Here is a 12,446-nt window from a genome sequence, read left to right on the forward strand (position 1 = left end):
TGTAACAAGTCTGTATCTCATGTCAGGATGTGGTGACGAGTTTTTTTACTTTTTCAGTCTTTTAAAATTCTAAAAAAGTGTTCTCTGTCTTCAACATGCATTGTTCTTTCCCAAGGCTGTGGTAGAAAACGAGAAGGTGGGGAGGGATAGGAACAAACTACCTGTGGTTTTGTTGTACTTCATGTTTATTTGGTGCTTGGTGTAGGATGTGAAACTAAATGTATCAACTAAACTAAAGAAATGAGTTTGCCATTTGGAGGCTTGAATTTTTCTCATGTTCATGTTGTGTTAGGTGTGGTTTTACTGAATGCAGTTGACAGAGTGTCTATTTCATATGTCCCTAAAATGAAACAAGTGTCTGGGTAGCAGCATCATCCTTTACAAAAGGTAGGAAAGATACACCATCCCTAGGAGAAGTCTTCTCTGTAGTGTTGGGATCACTTACTCGTTGTGTAAAGGTCTTCCCCAGTGAACTGAAATTTGTGTTGAGTCTTCATTTGTGCTGTTACCTATTTTCAGTGGGTGAGAGATTTCTTGTTGAACAGCACCTTTTTATTGCAAGAGTTTCTGTTCAGTGCTCTGCTATAATTGCAGATACCCTTCAGCATTCCTCCTTTTTTCTCAGACTTGGTGGACAAGTGTATGAAACAATGGTGTTAAAGATTTCTAAGAGAAATCTAGATTGCCCTGTGCAAGTTCACTGTGGTGTTACTGTAACACTGTCTGTGGGTGTGAGGGGATCATCTCCATGGCAGGGGTTTCAGTTTTGGGGTTTTTGGATGGAAGGTACATACAGAGATCTGGCATTACTAACTCAGACTTGTATAAGGGTGTTTTCAGGTGTTTTTTAGTTTTGACTCTTGGAATCATTGAAATTCCCTTTCTAGTTAAGGAGCAGTCTGAGTCTTCTGTGTATCTGCATGATTCATGCCTTTCTGTGAAAAACAGTTTTGTTTATCAAGATATGTCTAAGAAACATGAAGGCGAGCTTATAAAATTTGCCTATCTAATAAGTAGCCACAGTCTTCACCTCAATTGATATTAACTCTTAAGTTTATCAATGATAACACATAGTTCAATTTAAAAAGTTACAGTTTGCATCCTACTCAATATTTTCCACAAAGGAAACAGTAAGAAGTTTTAAAGTGTTTGGTATGGGAGAAATTGTTTTCAGTTGTGTCATTAGTTAATGTTCTGCATGAACTTAGACCTTTGCTTTTGCTTATCTGAATCAATAGATGTGAACATACTAAGATTTAAATAGAAGAAAATTGCAGTGAGTTTTGTGACAATTATTTTCATCTCATGATTGGGAAGTTATTCTAAAGCTCCTATGAAAAATGGTTGTACAAAGAATAGCATCCTAATTGTATGGATGTCAGGAATCAGCTGGTCATGATATAAACAATGATATCCTACGTCATCTGGTACAACTTCACTGCCAAAGAGTTTGCCCTGCATATTGACCTGCTTTTATGCCAGTCAGACATGCCTGACTGGTGAGGAATTTCGTCCTCTCAAAGACATGAGGTGATTTAGAGTAAAGCAGTGTAACACATCTACTGGGCTAGAGTGGGCTTTTTCCTTCCTATAAGTAAATGACCAAAATTGTTTGGATGAACTTTGAAAATTCTGCTAGTAGCAAAATAAGTAGGTTTTTTGCTTATTTTCAGTTTTGTGTATTCCACTTCTGTGTCACTTCAGTTTTGTGAAAGTTAGCCAATTCCTTTAGCCAGCCAAAGTACACAAAGTGTGTACTTTTCCCTTCTCTCTTTGCTTTTACTAATTTTGCAGTGTATTCTAGGTGACTGATTTTATTGTCTTGTGTAGTATGTGAGAAAATTGCAAAACACAATGTAGACATAATCTCTGTTGTTCTGAATGAGTCTGTACTGAATCTGAATGCTTGCAGAAAGTGTTAGCATTATGTCTGTCTTAAATGCTGCACCTAGGGAAAGAATAAGCCTAAAAACTCCAGGTAGTAAACCAGAAGTACTTGAGACAGCAGACAAGAAGCGATTTAAAGTTTCACTGTAATCCTGTACTTCTTAAATACCCTTATGTTTGAAAATCAATACTTTCAGTATTTAAGTGGAGACTTCATGTCAACAATTTCTTCTGTGTGAATGTGTTGGTAATGTTCTGATGAGTGTGAAGGAATCAAAAAATACTTTTTTCAACAGAAATAAAAAACTTTCACTTTCTTCTGTTTTTGTTAGTAGCTTCCTGCATCATATTGCATTTTAAGATTCTGTAACAGAACATATTCCAAAATTCAAACTGAAATTGCTGTGGTGCTTTATGAAATTATACATGTATTTTGGAGATAAATGAGCAATAATGCATTTTCTGATAAAATTCTTAATCATTACCTATATTAAGATTTGATATTAAATCTTGTGTTACACCTCAGAAGGATCTCAAGCTTTTAGTGGTGTTTGAATTAATAAAGTAAACTCAATGAATTTGACTTCTTTTCAGTTTGTTTTACGTTGCTTTTGCAAATGTATTATAAATCTAAATGCTAATTCTACAGACATTGTACAGTTGAAGTTCTGCTGAAGCTTTATTGAAATCAGGCAACTCTTGTGCATACATAATAAAAGCTAATACATTTGCACAATCAAGAAGAATTAATCAGCAGCATTTTAGTTGTATGTGATCATTTACTTTAAAGAGTTCTCAGAATACTAGTAAGTTTCACAATGAAAATGATCTTGAAGATTGCTCTGTTCAAGTATCTGACACACTAGTATTCCCTGGGAAAAAAGAATATTTAAATAAAGCTAGTAAGGAATAAAATTGTCTCTTAAGGTTAAGTGATTATGGAGTATGTACAAACCAAAACTAGCCCACAGTTACATTTTTTAAAAATTTGTTATTTCTCCTGCCAAAGCCATAGTGTTTTGAGGGGTTTTTTTTAATTTTTAAGCTGAACAACTCCGAGAATGAGAAGTGCTTTTAAGGTGTCTTGTTTTTTGTTTTTCTTTTTTTCTACAAGAAGATTGGACAAATGAGGTCAAATCATTTCTGATGAGACATTAGTGAAATTACAAAAGCTTACAGGATGTGATTTATTTCACAGGTTTTTTGCACATAATGAGAATAATTGCTGACAAGTAACTACTTAATTACTCAAAAGAGTATCTTGGGTTTGGCCACTTGCACAACTACCCAGGTTTCTCAATCCAGTAACTCCTGTAGGGAGTACACCTTTGTGGAGCTGGTGCTAACCACAGTTCATATCCCTTTATTGTCTTCTTTTTTGATAAGGAAACACAGGAGAGGAAAGAGCTCCAGCTGGGCTGTGCTTTTTAGTTCCTCTAGCCTCTGGCAGATGGATGTATGAGCCTTGCTGGAAGAAGAATGTCCCCAGCACAAATTTTATGGCAGCTCTGCCATGCATCTTTACCATTTAGTTTGAGAGCACCAGAATTTTGGTTGTTTTTTTTTCCTCAGAGATGCTTGCTCCTTCTGACTCCCAAAGCAAAGAAGCAACACTTGGATCCAGCTACCCAGGAATCTGAAAGTTATGTGGTGCCTAATTCTGAAAGAGTTTCCATGTTGCAGTTTCTTCCATTGCTGTGAGTCTGGAGACTTGAGAAGAATAATTTGTAATTAGGTATCTGTAATTCACCTTAGCGATAAATCTCTTAAATTTTGTTCTGATATCCCAACAAACTGCCTACCAGCTCACTGTCCAAATGTTTGGGTTTTACTGCACCCAAAAGGGCAAAAGTGTAGGAATTAATTACATTTAAGCTGAGGCATCTCTTTGAAGTGAAGACAGTTAGCAGAGAACTTTTTTTGGAGACTTTATTGTACTAAAATTTCATAGCCTGCAAAATCAGACTGTCAAAACGTGTGCAGTTCTTTGTAGTACCACCCCAAACACAAAAACAAATCCAGAAGTACTATTCCCCTAGATCTCTAGAGTCAGGTTTCTTTAGTGTGAATTTTGGATAGCTGAGGTTGAGACACTGTAAATAGGAACAAATAATGTGAGAAATCTCAGGCTAGGCAAAACAAAACTGAAAAGTTGTCTTCCATTTAAAAATAAGATAAAACCCTCTGGTGCATCATCTTTGGGCTATCTTCCTGACAACTTCCAAATGTACTTACTGGGTATCTCTGAAATGAATTAGCTACATTATATAAATGTTTTCTGCATGATTGAAATTTTCTTCATAAGCTGTTTATTTAAACAGAGCTGCAGTACTGTAGTATAAGACAGCACGGGATCCTCTCACAGGAATCTAGTGTTTTACAGAAATCTGTTTCCTTTTGAATTCTGTAGTGTCATGATGTGTAACAAACTGTTGTAACTGCAGTTATCTTCAGCTAAACCTCTCTTACATTATTGTATCACTCCTTTTTCCCTTTGAACTTGATCCCTTGTGTGTCCCCTGTGTCCCGTTCCCTGCAGCGATCCCAGCTGGCTCTGGTGGAGATTGGTTTGCTGTGAATATCCTTACTACCAAAATGAGTCCCAGAAGCTTCTCAGAAGCCGTGGCAGCTGACCACTTGCTTTCACCAGGAATAGGGGCCTTATGTCTGAATACCTTGCCCTCAGGTAACTTCCCCTCTCCCACCTTTGTAGAGTAAATGTAAGAGGTGGTATGTATTTTATAAATTTCCGAGTGAAGTGAGCTCTATAAAATGTTTCTTGGGTTTCCGCTTCTGTTTCTTTTTTAAATTTAAAATTCTGCAAAAAATAATTGTTTGCTATGCAGTTGTGTGTTTTGGCTTCTTTGGGGTTTTTGTAAGTCCTGAACTAAATTTGCAAAATAACTTTGTGAACTGAATCAGCAATCCCATTATAAACATACCTCTATGTGTAATTTCTAAATGTAATCTGGGTGTTTCCCAATATCTTTAGGCATTATGAAATTTACTGTTTATTATTTGCATCTACTTAATTCCTCTTCGTTACATATTATGTATTTCCTCTATATTGATATATTTAATGGATTGGTCAGCTCTTTAACTAGTTTACAAAAGAAAGTGACTGATTTTATTTGTTTCTTTTTTGAATTAAAAGGGTTCTTATAGTTAATATCTTATCAAAAGATCTTATTTTTTGTGAGATCTGATCAGTTAGCATTAAAAAAGATACCTGCTAATGTCATATAAATAAAGGATGCAGTTTCCAAAAAGCAGGTATTGTTATGCTTTTACACTATATCATTATTTAATGATTTTAAATTTCTGAAGTTATATTTCATCAAATGGGTTTTTTTTTTTTTTTTTTTTTTTTGCATTAGGCATTAGAATGTTGTATTTTAAGTGGAATTTAATAGTTATCAAGTATAAGCAAATTAAGGTGGGGTTTTTGCTGCCTGCAGTAGGGAAGTTGTATATACATTGCCACATGATGTATGATATATTCAGGGTTTTATGTTATCTTGTACTCAACATATCATTAAAGCCTGATGTATAGGATTGTCATGTTTGAGTAAAGTTCTTTGGGTTTGATCACATTGACCATTTTTCTGTTTGATGTGAAAAGACTCATGGAATAGAAAAGCTTAATATTGGTCTGTGTGAGGGTTTATTGTAAATGAAAGGTAAATTGTTTGAGCAATGTTTTGCTTGCAACATGATTATCATTTATGCACAGTGCTTGGCTGTGTCTGCGTAGATCTGCTTCATGACACATAATTAGATAATAACCATTGCTGACAGCAGCTGTCTCAGTTCTGCCTGTACCCAAAAAGCAAGCAATACAGCTTTTCTAAATGGAAAGAAAATAATTTCCTATATGTGTTATTACAGAATTAACTAGAGGAAGCATTATATGCTGTCAAGAGACTTGGTGGGGATGTCAGAACTTGAGAAAATGTGGAATGGGTCTTGAAGTGCATAGGAGTGTACTAAGATGCCTTTAGGAAGTCACCTGGAGTGGGAGTCTGTGCTGAAGTCCTTCTGTGTTGTGATGAAATGGAAGCAATTATTTGAAAGTGTCAGCAAAGCAGATGTGTTGTTCTGGGCTCCTACAATGGCATAGATAAGGGGTTGGTGTGATACTGCACCAGATGTATTACACAAATACAGGTTGCTCATTGAGCCAAGGTCCTGATTAGTGATTTCCCTGGAAAGGAAGATCTGTCTTTAGACTATGGTAGGTCAGGAAGCATGGTGACTGTTAGGTGCTTGAGGTCCTATATAGCAGCCTGAAAAGAACACCTGAAGCTGTAGGGTTGTAGGTGGTGTTTTGGACTTGTCCAGTGTGCTGTAACTCATGGCCAGCCCAAGAGCAGTAGGTCCAGGCTGGATGTGAAACAAGGAAATGCCCTGTCCTGCTCCAGAGGGTTGGGTGATGAGCACCTTCACGAAGTGCTTTGCAGCAGGTAATGCAGGTCATGGAGAGTTCTCCATCTTGCACTCAGACACCAAATACACACCTGACAATTCTGCAGATGTTCAAGGTGAGATTAGATAAGGCTTGTAGGCATTTGTGTGGAGTGGCCACAATACCAATAGGTAAAGGGGTGATACCTTGTGTGCAAATTGATGTTGGAGAGTGTAAGAAGGTGCCAGTTGGGTGTCACAGATAGTGAGGGGTGTACTTGATCAAGCCAGTTACTTAAAATCATCTATGGTTTGTGGTGCTAAACTGGATGAGAGGAACTCAATTGTAACAGTATACACTGTTCCCAATACTTTGTTTCTGTGGCAAATTTGACTGAGAGTTCCTTCTATTCTTCTTCTACTTAAAGTCTTAAAATTTGAAGTGGTATAGTGAGCTGAATGGCAGTAGACCTCCTTCACTCTGTTACTTAGAGTCATAGAAAGGAAACAACTTCCTGAGAAACTCAATTGGAAAAGACCATTTTTCTTGTTTCAGGAATGGTGTAATATTCCTTAGTGATCAAATAACATGATTACGCCAGGTGAAACAGTAAAAAAAATCCAGTTATCTTCATGTTCCATTTCTGCTGTTCTGTTATTGATCCAGTTGTCAGTGCTTAGTAGATCATACTTCCCCTTTTTCAGAGCTTGTTGTTTAAGCAGTTTGAGTTCATAACAAGGAGATAATCAAAACTTGCAGCATGCACTGCGATTTATTAATTTGTCATTATTAGAGCATACATTTAGAGTCATATTGCTGAGGAAATTTTATTTAAAAAGCAGGGAGGCACATGGTAGAGCTGGGGAAAGTGGTTATATGTTCAGGAGGTGTGCAAAGTGCAAAGCATCCGAGAATCTGTGTCCAAATGTGATCCAGACTTCTCTTATATCTCTGCTAAATCCAGAGGTTGGAGTTTCTGTTCTCAAACTTGATGAGGCACCTGGTATTTGCTCCGAACCTTTGGGGAGCACTGCTTTAAGCTTCATGTGGTTTGTGGCCGTCCATATACAAACCCTAAGCTTGTGACTTCAGAAAAATGTTTTCCCATCTTCTCTACCTGTTTTGGGTTGTTTTGGTTTTTTTTGTTTTCAGCTTCTTGGCCATTTTCCCTGACAGCATGGTGGAGTTCAGCTCCATTCAGAGCTCCAAGCCTGTGGTGTTACAAACAAACCTTTAGTAAACGAATATTTTTGGCAAGGAAATAAATGCATCTTTTATGTAGATTTTGAGTTGTTTCAGAGGGAGAGATCTGAGAGAACTGTTGTGGTCCTGACAAAATACATTGGTTGTAACTTACTCGTCTTTGATACTTAATGCTGCAATGTTAGTGTGCAGTCTTTAATGCTTTTCACTAAACTCTTAGTCTGTACTTTGTAAATTAAAGCTGAACTGTATCTGTAACTGCATAGAAATGTTTAGTGCATGTGTGTAAATGTACCCAAGGGAGCTATGTCAGGCAGCTTGTGATATTGATAAATTCATATTTCTGGATTCTTGCATTTAAACTATATTTTACAGCATTATTATTGTACTTATACAATTCAATATTAAAACTGTATTGAAATCCATACTGTCACATAATTCAAACCTCAGATATGTTTTGAGAAAGGAAATGTAGTTTGTGAAATTGAAATTCAATCTGTGAAAACAGTTTTGCTAAGAATATCTTCTCACAGCATACCTGTTGAGAGTTTCCTTCCATGACTTTTGACATGAAGGGTATTCTTAACAGGTAGAGATCCTCTTATGCCTGTCTCTTCTGAATGAAGCAGCACCTAGAACATTTTTCCTTTCACTGACTGCAGGAGAGCAAATAAATTCAAAGCAACACTCTTGGAAGAAATAAAAAAATGTATATTGAAAAAGTGATGGTACTTCTTGAATTTTTTCCCTGTCCTTCTGCTTCCTCTTGAGAGAAACTGTCTACTATTTTGTTTGTTTGAAGGATATTGAAAGTAACTAAAAAATGACTTGGCTGTTGCCATTCTTCTCCTTAATGGTATTTTGGTATCTTTCTTGCTCTGAAGTTTGAAAACCTCTTTCAGCAGGGTACTCTGAGGGGGACTTCTTTCATAGAGCATGAGTCTCAGGAGACTTGTGTGTGTGTAATGGCAGAATGGTTTTGCGTTTGATGTGTAAATCTGACTTTAAAATGACATCAGTTTGTAATTCTTATGTTGATCCTTACCTAGAAAGCCAAGAGTGAGAGGTGCTACTGGGTGGCTGAAAACACTCAATGGCTGCTTTTTTTCTTCTAGGAATTTTCTACAACCTGAGTCAGATGACACTTTGCAATGATTTCTGAGATAAGAAGTTTTATATTTTGCTGTTACTGAGAGGTTGTTTTAATGAGGAGGGTTATTTAGCTCTTGTCATTATTCTTTCTTATTGAAAGCAAGAAAAAAAGGTGAACAGAAAACAAAATAATTCAAGTCCTTTATTCCCCTCATGTGTCTAAACAGAGCATTTAGAAGTACATTAGTTGCCAGGAAAATAATTTATCAATAGCCTTATCTCAATATATTTTTAATACTGAAAATATGGAACTATATTATTCACAGATTAAATCTCATCACTTGTGGATAATTTATGGCTGTAAGCAATAGGATGTCAACTGCAGCACTTCTGGCATAAGAAACATGTCTAGTATTATTTGCAAATAAGTACTGCTTGCATTTTGTCAGGCTAGGTAAATGCATTTTCAAAGCTAACCATCCTGGGAATGGAGTAAGGCAGTTGGACTCAAAAAATGCCTGCACTGTTTCAAGCTATACTTGGAAACTGTTAAGAGGAAAAGCTTGCCTACCAGATCTTCTTCATCTTCTTCCACCATCCCCCCCAGTATCAGACTTAATGAGGACCTTGTAATTCAGTTAGAAGTTGGTCTCTTGAATGGAAAGGAAATGCTGGAATTGCACCTCCTGGGGCATTGCTGCAGGGCGATGTTCAATCACTGGGGACAGACAAACTCCTTTGCTCTCTGCCTGCACAATAGCAGCACCAGGAGATGGTGGGAAAAGTCACAAAGCATAAAGCCAACAGCAGTATTTTCTGCTATCTGATATTGTAAAACTAGACTCTGTTCATTTTCAGAAACAATTTTTCATGGCAGATTGAAAGTGTGGTAAAGTATAGCCTGTTCTTAGCTTGTGGTAAATACAATGCTCCAGCTACAATGCTTCCATGCTACAGCTGTTGGTTTGAAGGCAGAGAACCCATGGGCTCTGCCATGTTGTCTCACAAGGATGTGAACCATTTGACACAGTCACAGATTGTTTCATTGTCTCAGCAAATCCTAGTGCATTTGAAATAGAAAGTAATTTATGCGGACACTTGAATACTTACAGTTTGTACCCCATGGGTATCATATTGAGCTTTCAGGTTTTCATCCAGTATTTTATATACCTCGTGCTGCTATGTGTGTGTATGCGTATTTCTAATTTGTCATTAAATTCTGTAACTAAATCTAATTAATATCGTAAATAAAATTTTTTATTACCGGATTTTAACAAAATATATAGGAAGGTACTGCTTATGAAAGTAATTTTAGTGGTTTGGGATGTTTTTCTCCTTTCAAAAAGTTTGAGTGAAATAAATTCAGCTCTACTTTATATAGTTTAAAATAAGTTGTTCAACTGTTTGAGTCAAGGATCATTTCTTTTTCTGGGTGACACAAAAATTAGAAGATATCTCACAATAGATTTTTGTTTATGTATTTATAAATTGAGCTAATGAGTTGAAAAAAATTAGAGGGACAAATCAATTCCATTGTACCATTTCTTTCCAGGGTGAAATTAATCTAAGATTTCTTTACCCCAGACCATTGCTTTAAGTTAAATTGTCACTGATGTGCAGGATAGCTTTGATTGCTTTATATGTATTTACTTAAGGTGTGTTTGTTTTTAGGTTTACCAAAAATCTGTCACCTGACAAGATCAACCTGAGCACGCTAAAGGGGGAAGGTCAGCTGACCAATTTAGAGCTGGATCAAGAGGTACTCCAGAACATGCTGGATCTTCCAACATGGCTGGCAATAAACAAGGTGTTTTGTAATAAAGCATCCATTAGGGTGAGTGTTTTATTGTGCTGGAATGGTAATTAACCAAATCTTTCTTCTTTTCATTCTGTCTTTGTAAACTTTCAAGCAACTTTGTATTAGTAGGAAATTGTGATAAGTGCTTGATAAAATTTTAAAGAACAACAAAGATTTTATCAGCAATTATTATCTTCGTTATTTTTGTTTCTCATGTGATGACAGAAAATACATCTGGAAATAATGAAAATAAGAGCGATTATTTTTAATTTTCTTTTTCTTTCTGGGTGGAATTCATTCCTAAATGTTTTGAAAATGAGGTAGAAGTAAAAGTTTGTATTTGTCCATGGTAATTAGTCTGTTATAATTATTTATTATTCTCTTTCATGTGTGTTCTCTCTTCACTCTTCCTCGTTTATTGCTTTCTCTCTTGTTCTGTTCCCATTTCCAAAAATACCTTTCTGAGGGATTGTCATCTCTGTGGGAAATGTGGGAAACACAGTAAATCTAGTAGATAGATACTGTGTTTTTGGTCATTGTGGCTGCTAAGAATTGAAACTATGTACATCATCTCTACCACATTTTACGAATGTGGGATTAAGAAATGAAGGATGGCTTGTTCTTGACTGAAGTTACAATATGGTCAAACATTAGCATGTCCTTAGTCTTTTGGTGGGGGTTGTTTATATTTTTTTTTTGTGTTCTTTGTTTTTTTTTTCCCCCCTATGGGAGATTGTCCTGATTTTTCTGAATGTGAACTTGATGTTTTGTTGCAGGTATCCAATCAGTTGTAGGTCAACAAAGGAAATGTCAATTTTCTTTCCTCTTAAAGGAATGTATAAGGCAGTGGTGCTTTTTCTGATGCCTGTCAACTCATTGTTAAAGAGACAGATTCTACTTTATTCCTCTGTTTTTCTGTTCGGTAATAAGTAGATTTTGAAATTCAAAGTTCTTAACACCTAGTGTGTGCATAAAGTTACCATATAGTATGTTCAGATGAGCTTAGTATTTTGAAAGTAATATTATGCTAAGTTGAGAAGTTGGAAATATAATTTGTATGCCTAAAACACATTCTGTGTAATTTATTTTACTGTATTTTTAATATTTAATTTGCTTTAGAATAGTGTTTTCTCTTGCAGATACCATGGACAAAATTGAAAACACATCCCATCTCTTTGGTGAGCTCTGAAATAAACTCTGAAATGAACTCTGAAATGTACTGTGTGTAGCAGAACCTATATCAAATATTTATATAGTTCTCTTGATGTGATTCTAGAAATAACTGAAACATTAACAGGCCTTTACTAAATGTCCTCTGGGTAGCAGCACGTCAAGGCAGATCAAGGTTAATGTTTTCCTTGGTAGGTTTGTTTTCCTAACCTGTGGCTTCAGTATAATCACTGTAATGTTTGACCATTAGCTCATTTTAGTCATTCAAGTTTTTAGTCATTATATGTTAATTTGGGTTTACCTCAAGGGTAGTTATTTGTCCAACTAACCCCTTTTACAAGTTGCCACCTTTCTTTTGGAGCTGTCTTTTCTGGGACTTTTCAATTCTACATCTGTACTTTACACAGTGATCTCAGCTATAGCAAGTTTGACACACATAGCATTTATAGGGTTTTTGTAACTACCTAGGGTTCAGCTTGGATATAAATAGGAGGTAAAATGTGTAAATAGGACTCCACAACAATTAGAAGTCTTGTTAATTCTTGCATTTGTTTCCCTTTGTTCTTTATTTTTAAATATACTAGTAATTGGGGTAGCACCAGAAGTAATTTATTTGATGACTTTCTCAATTGCATTTGCTTAAGGGTGAATGTTCCTTGAGCTGTCATGTTTCCCAGTCTTGCAGTGAATATGCTTATAATTACTTTGTTCTGAATCAGACTTGGGAAAGACATGTTGTTTTAAATAATTGATGCATTTGCTAGTGACCCAGTTGGAATGTACCGATGTCTGTACTGCTTCTTCCTGACACCCAGAACTTAAAGTCTGGTAATGCTGAGGATGATTCAACCTCTTGGCTATGAGATGCAAATGCCAAATTAGGAAATTGGT

General features: G+C 36.1%; 1 protein-coding gene across 7 annotated transcripts in view; it reads left to right on the forward strand.

Annotated features, from left to right (window-relative positions):
• The window catches only part of BLTP3B (bridge-like lipid transfer protein family member 3B), a 46,858-nt gene that overhangs the window by 2,778 nt on the left and 31,634 nt on the right, over positions 1 to 12,446 (forward strand). For 2 of the 7 annotated variants that reach the window (XM_056514476.1, XM_056514530.1), the window contains exons 2-3: positions 10,259 to 10,421; positions 11,510 to 11,563. In XM_056514476.1, coding sequence (XP_056370451.1) covers positions 10,259 to 10,421; positions 11,510 to 11,563 — 217 coding nt within the window. Of the gene's footprint in view, positions 1 to 3,459; positions 3,623 to 4,426; positions 4,574 to 10,258; positions 10,422 to 11,509; positions 11,564 to 11,661; positions 11,747 to 12,446 lie in introns of those variants that run through there. The other 5 variants (XM_056514496.1, XM_056514513.1, XM_056514505.1 and 2 more) reach the window with 5 other exon arrangements.

This window comes from Oenanthe melanoleuca, chromosome 1A (genome assembly GCF_029582105.1).
Source record: "Oenanthe melanoleuca isolate GR-GAL-2019-014 chromosome 1A, OMel1.0, whole genome shotgun sequence".
NCBI lineage: Eukaryota > Metazoa > Chordata > Aves > Passeriformes > Muscicapidae > Oenanthe > Oenanthe melanoleuca.